Source organism: Ornithodoros turicata, chromosome 6 (assembly GCF_037126465.1).
Source record: "Ornithodoros turicata isolate Travis chromosome 6, ASM3712646v1, whole genome shotgun sequence".
In the NCBI taxonomy this organism is placed as follows: Eukaryota; Metazoa; Arthropoda; class Arachnida; order Ixodida; family Argasidae; genus Ornithodoros; species Ornithodoros turicata.
Genome location: NC_088206.1, coordinates 22,517,553 through 22,524,187, shown reverse-complemented (window position 1 = coordinate 22,524,187; position 6,635 = coordinate 22,517,553). Strand labels below are relative to the sequence as shown.

Below are 6,635 nucleotides of genomic sequence, written 5' to 3'. Positions count from 1 at the left end.
AAATGCTTGCATCTGAGCGCAGGATAGGAATTCCTGAAGCACGGCACCCTCAGTGTAAATTAATTATTTTGGATATGAGTCTGCTTCCCTGCATGACAAGGCTGAAATGGGAAGAGAGAAAAAATTGGAGCGCTTCATTAGTAGCGATCCAAGTAATAGGGCAATTATAGTTTCCATAGAAAGTAGAATTTTAATGGGCTCCTAAAATTATAGTTTAGTTGTAGTTTTTCTAAACTGCAATGCAATAATCATTAATATAGTATAGGAATGCTATCGTGTTCCCGTAAAGGCGTTCTGTCTTGTGCTTTGGAATGCGCGAATAGAACTTTGCTCCCAGGCTTTTCCCGCCTTTATGCTCGCAATGCGCGAATGGAACTTTGCCCACTCGGCTTCCGCGCCTTTTTTGCTCGCAGGTGTAGCCTCAGACAACGAATGTGTGAGCATAGAAAGGGTCATGTATTACATAAGCCTGGAGGTGATGTTGAGTGGTTTCACTTATTATTATTTTAAAAGAGCAGTGGTAGTTTACTGTAATTCTAATGACCATGATGAGCCTTTGGGGTGAAAATCGTTAATATGTAGGGTGCTTTTTTGTTGAATTTTAATGAGAGAATGAATGTCATTAAGAGTAGGACAAAGGAAATAATCTTGCGATTCAATAAATAATAGGAGTCTTTGCCGGTGTCTTCTTCTTCTTCAGACAGGATGTGATGACGTCACACAGTCTGTAGCAATGCGTTGACCGTTACTGGAAAAAAGTGTGGCAATAGAAAAATAGTGTGTATTGTCCTGGGCAGATTTATGATGAGCACTGTTTTTGAATAAGAGGAGTGCGTGTGCTTAGAAATAGTTTGATGCTGGTTTCCTTCTTTGTTTCTTTTCGCTTTTTCCCCCCTTGTCTGACAAACATGTGCTGACATGCCTGGGCTTGTTCTGACATGCTTTCCTTCTACATGTAGTTTTTTTGTTTTTGTACAAGGCATATTCTTGACGATAGTGCTGCCTTGAATGGGAGTAGAGCTATTCTTAATAATTTTGCGATTCATTTAGTTCAGAGAGTAACCGCGAGGGGGGCAGGTGTGTGACTTTACGTCTTGCTGAACCTTTTTTTTTTTTTTCCTGTACAGTAAGACTTTGGGAATGAAATGCTACAATCTCCTCTTGTCTATGGTGTTTTTCTGCAATAGTTCCCTACGCAATCATTATAGCAGAATAAAGGAAATAATCTAGGGATAGTGATTCAATAAATAACAGGTGCCCTGTCTAGAGCGTACGCGTCCTTGAGCCACGCAGGTGCATGATGACGTCATACTGTGGCTTCATTGTAGATTGACCAAAGGAGCATTAGTGGAAAAAAACAGGGTAGCCCTGAGACAATAGGATGACGTCACGACCAATGAGAACGGCCAGCAGGGGGCGCAAGGATTCACTTCTCTCTTGGACACTGACGGGTCTCGACACGCAAATTCTGCTCCTGGCGTTGGCCGTCAGTGGAAGAGCGTAGCTTCGGTGGGGTTCTGTCTGCCTCTGATGGGGTGCGGATGTGTGGTTCGTCACTGGTGAATGGTGTTCGACGATGCAGGTGGATTTTGTGACGAGCGGATTTACAATGAGGGAATGCTGTGAATGGGAAAAATGATGGTGAGTGCCTTTTTCACTCTGTTCAAGTGTTTGTTTTCCTCTGTTGCCCAGCAGTCGTACGATTTGTCCTGACGTGTCCTGACATGCCCCGATATGCATGCTTTCCTTTGTTGACGCTTAGTATTTTTTTCTCTTTTGACAAGGAACATTGTTGTCTTGACGATAGTGCTGCCCTGAGTTCTGCGCGCGTTGATTTGTTGAGTGCCTAGTCCTCTTATTAGCCGTTGTTGGAGTTACATGTTAGGATGTTTTGTTCTTTTGCAAGTCTCATTTAGTAAGACTTTGGAATTCCTTCGATCAGCTTTCATGCATGGTGCTCTTCTGCAATAGTTTCCTATGCAATCGTTATAGAAGAATAAAGGAAATAATCTTGGGATAGTGATTCAATAAATAATAGGTCCCCTGTCTAGAGCGCACGCGTCCTTGAGCCACGCAGGTGCATGATGACGTCATACCGTGGCTTCACTGCAGATTGACCAAAGGAGCATTAGTGGAAAAAAACAGTGTAGCCCTGAGACAATAGGATGATGTCTGGACCAATGAGAACTGCCAGCAGGGGGCGCAGGAATGCTCTTCTCACTTAGCCTCACGACCAATGAGCAACGAGAGAAGAGGGCTCAGGAATGCTCTTCTCTCTTAGCCTCTCGCAGGTTGCGGTAGGAGCGCGCAGAGGGCGCTACGAGCGCGTGCATGCGTAGCACCCGTAGAGTGGCGCTTACGTCAGTCCACCTCTGGCTCTCGTTGGGAGAAGACGTGCGGTCGTTCGCTCCGTCGTCACTTGATCCCTGGCTGTCGACGAGAGCAGTCACATCGGTCTGCGCTCCTACTGTGGTGAGGTGATTTGTTGTGTAACTAATGCTTTCGCCAACTTTGTTCCCGCTTTGTTTGCGATTTTCGTGCCCGTGCACGTCGGGTGCTGGTTGCTGTTGTCCGGGCATTCCCGCCATTTTCTATCATCTTCTGCCTTGGGACCGGGAGTAGCGCTGGTGTGATTCTTAATAATTTTGTTGAGATTAGTTGAGAAAGTAACCGCTAGGGGGTGCAGCTACGGGGTTTATACAGGACAAAAACCATTACGAGTCAGTTTCTGCCTGCCTCTCGGATGGAGCAGTCGCATGGTTCTGCGCTCCTGTTCTGGTGGGCTCATTTGTTGTGTAACTAATTTTTTTTGTTGTTAGCTATTGATGGTTTGCATACTCTTGCTTTCCCAGGCTCTGTATTACGAGTGTTTTTCTCCTTGCATGTCCAGAGCTGACCTAACTTGCCCAGACATGCCATGATGACGTCACAGCTGACGTCACAGGATGTCCGGAACTGGTGCTGCGATGCTTTGCAACCTGCCTCCGTGCTCCGTCGCCCAGCGACAGTCAGCGGCCGTTCCGGACCGCTTTCTTCAAGATGATGTCGCTGATCTTCAACGATACTCCTTCTCTCCACTCTATCTCTATCTATTTTTTTATTTTTTATCAGCTCAAGTAGCCGGAAACTCACACAATGGTCTGGACGTGTCTTAGATGATCCCCAATTAGTGTAATGACTCCCTGAATGATCCTAATTACTGTGGGGGGTCCCAAATTGCTCTAATTGCTAATTAATGGCGTCCAGACGAAGATGTGACTTGCCGGCTTCTTGAGCTGATCCCATACTACTTGCAGCAGGTCGATACACTTGGTGCAATAGCGCGACCTCTGAGTTGTTGGATATTTTGTCCGAAGAGAGAATTCTGGAAATGCTGGACGCCACGCAGCAGCGCAATCAGTGCCATTTCAGGAAGACTGAGGAGGAAATGAAAGCCCTGGGTTACTCTTGGGACTGGAAACAAATTCGTATGAACTTTAAGATGCTCAAGGCCAAATATAACGTGGTAAGTTTCCTGATCGCAGTACAGGTGTGCGTGGATCGTGCTTGTGTGTGTGATGTCGCCATAATTAGGGACGTGCATGAACCAACAAAGTAAGGCGCATGTGCAGTGCTGCCTTATCGTGAAAGCCTAGTTGGTTACATCTGGTGTACTGGTTTCCCGATCGGAGTAGTGGTATTCGATAGCGTCCGCTGTTCATACATCAGCAGCGTTGGGAGAAACGATGGGACATTTCTCTGTGGGTATCAGCGATCCACCTTCACTATGAGAGATGCTGATAAATGTGATGTGATAGGAAAAAAATAAAATGGAGATGTTGGCCCACAAACGTGAGACCGGCTACTCCATGGCGCGTGAACTAAAAAAACAGTCTGCTGAAAAATGTTATCATTAAAATGCTGCTAAATAATATATGTGTGACGAATTGTCTTAGTTCAAATGCTCATGCCACTCCACTCTTTCGCAAGAACGCCTCCGACAGGAAGCAAGTGGCGCTGCGCCTTCGCAATGGAAGTGGTACGAAAAGATGCACACGCTGCTTGGACACCGATCATTAGTGAAGGCACGCACATATGGTGTAGACAGCCAAGATGAAAACAGCAGTGCAGGTGCAACTGCATTTTTAGACTGTATCATAACACACTTGATGGCAAACACAGCAACATGTTAAGGCCCTTGTGTAACCTTTTCCTATTCGTGTCACTTTCTTGGTTCACAGAGAAAGCACACACATTGCACATTATTTGAAGGCGCCAATTTTCATCGCGAACTCTCGTTTCCGTTTTAGCTACCGGTGACAGTGGAAGCACCAGAGAAGAATCTGACGAGTCATCTCCAGGTGTGTATTGTTCACCGAATATATGGGAAAGTGTTGGGCAGGCTTCAGCCTCGTCTTATCTTCATGTTTATTTGTAGCTGTATATATAATTCGACATACAGAAAAGGATGTATACCAATTGAAGGCCATTGCTGTCACGAATAACATAACAAAAGAGAGAAGGGGAGAGGAAGAAAGATCTATTTTTCGCAGTTTTTAGTCTTTGCGTTCATTTTGCATATTCTGGCAAGCCGATCTAAAGTAAAGGCAACAATCTGTTTCAGATGCACCACCAGTTAAGCGTCCGCACATGAACAGGGGCACCCAAGCTCTCTACAATGCCCAGAAACAGCTGCTGTCTGATGCCTACTCACAACATCTTCATTTTGCACGAGAACAAGCTGCAGTACAGTTAGAGCAGCACAGGGCAATGTTTGAGACCGAACAGCAAAGCATGCAGCTTCTGCTCACGAGCATGACACAAACGTTTATGCAGGGCACACAGGCAATGATGTCCCATGGCGATTTCGGGTGATGCACCTGGTAATCCGGGCGACAGCGCCCAGGTCCAGTGCATGCTCTACACAGGAGTCGCTTTGGGGCAGTCATCACCCGAATTTCTCGGACGTTCTACCGCTCTTCTACGAGGGTCGCTGCGCTCGCTACACATTGTGCATTCGTCGTGTTCGTGAACTTACGGCAGCGTCGTTGGCGTGGTCGCGCACTTTCACCTGATTACAAGCATAGCTTGCGAGAAGCAAGTCACATCATCCTCTTTGTCATTCGCATTATCGGTGTTAATGGACCATTTGCGTGAGATGTGGGGATGTGGGGTTTTTCCTGGGTTTTCCTCAGACGCTTTCAGACATATGTCGGCACAGTTCCCTTAGAAGTCGGCCGAGGACGCACATTCCCCCAGGGCGTCAGTCGTGACGTTGCCCACAGAAGTGGTCACAGAAGAGCTGTCTTTGGTACGGGCTTTTTCTCAGAGGATAGTTGTCCCTCAAAAATGAACAGAGAAAATCGCGCACAGAATGTGTGTCATTCTCTTCATAGGTGCTCTGCAGAGCCGGTTCCCTTCCACTGTCCCGCACAGTCCAGGATTCACTGAACACTTCGTTTCGTTGTTCGCAGAAGTTGTGGAGGGTGCACGCCGCTGCTGCAACAGTGGGGACGAATTTGTAGAAAATATCTGTGCGTTTCATAATCATTCTCCACCGGCCTTTCAACCTTCCAGAGGCTTGCTCCACCACTATTCGTGCCTCGTTCAGGTAGCAATTGAATGACTCCTGTTCCGCCGTCAAACCTGATTGCGTAGCCCTTGCGAACCTTGTTGCGTAGCCCTTGATCAGTCACGGCAACAGGGGATAAGCTGGATCACGCACCAGCATGTGAGGAACACATTTACCGTCAACTACTTTGTTGTTCTTTGGAAGAATCTCATTTCTCATTTGGTAGAGGACCGACGACTTGAATGCATTTGCGTCATGTGCACAGCCGGGCACTTTACACGAGATGCTTCTAAACCTGCAGTGTACAAAAATAGTCGGAGCACAAAATAGGTTCCAATGTCTGCACATCTACACCAGTATCTGTAGCATTCAAAATTTGAAGCAATTACTCTTGTTACTCTGCTCTAACGTTATACTTGTATTGAGCCCTTAATAAATAAGTAACCCGCCTGAAAGCAATTGCTGATATGGCCCAGTTTCAACCATGAGCAACAGGATTGAAATTACCAAATAAGAATTAGTGTATTTTACCTGCCTCTGTGGTCCACGACAGCCTGCATGTTGAAAGATGGCCAGACCTTCCTGTTTACAAAATCATGGTAGCCCTTCCTTGGGGCTTGGATTGGAATATGGGTGCCATCAATGGCAAGAAAAATTTGTGGAATGTGGCACTGGCGTTCAAAATTTGCAGATGTAGGCTCTGCCTCGTCTGCGTTCGGAAAGGAGATGTACTGAGGCATCAATTGATCTTTCAATGCCCTGCAAACCACGTAGACACACTTTTTAACCGTAGATTTGTGCACCCCAAAGATATTGGCCACAGATATTCACAGGCGCTAGCTAACTTGTACACGACAATTGCCACTCTCTTGTCCACAGGAACGGGCAGCCTGACGTAGCAATCGGAGGGCGCGACATGTGGCACTAAATTTGCGAGGAGACACACAAATGACTCGCGGGACATCCTGAAGTTTTCACGCCAATCAGCAGGCGTAAACGTCGTCCGAAGTGTACGCTCCCACCAGTCATTAGATCGCTCGTTCATCCAAATGGACCTCCCTCTGACCTCAGGCGGTGCATTGGA

At 46.6% G+C, this 6,635-nt stretch overlaps 1 protein-coding gene across 1 annotated transcript; it reads left to right on the top strand.

The window, feature by feature from the left end:
- Positions 1-1,124: 1,124 nt before the first annotated feature.
- On the top strand, positions 1,125-5,943 carry LOC135397727 (uncharacterized). Its single transcript, XM_064629330.1, has 6 exons — positions 1,125-1,641; positions 2,282-2,472; positions 2,891-3,505; positions 3,970-4,110; positions 4,290-4,340; positions 4,604-5,943. The coding sequence occupies exons 4-6, from the start codon at positions 4,029-4,031 to the stop codon at positions 4,852-4,854; spliced, it is 384 nt and encodes a 127-aa protein (XP_064485400.1). The 5' UTR covers positions 1,125-1,641; positions 2,282-2,472; positions 2,891-3,505; positions 3,970-4,028; the 3' UTR covers positions 4,855-5,943.
- The last annotated feature ends 692 nt before the right edge of the window (positions 5,944-6,635 follow it).

What these genes read in the sequence shown, in the direction of transcription:
- LOC135397727 (XM_064629330.1), top strand. Translation starts at nt 4,029, where the DNA reads ATGCACACGCTGCTTGGACACCGATCATTAGTGAAGGCACGCACATAT. An exon ending in AGATGAAAACAGCAGTGCAG is followed by an intron (nt 4,111 to 4,289) that starts GTGCAACTGCAT and finishes TTTCCGTTTTAG; the next exon opens with CTACCGGTGACAGTGGAAGC. An exon ending in ATCTGACGAGTCATCTCCAG is followed by an intron (nt 4,341 to 4,603) that starts GTGTGTATTGTT and finishes AATCTGTTTCAG; the next exon opens with ATGCACCACCAGTTAAGCGT.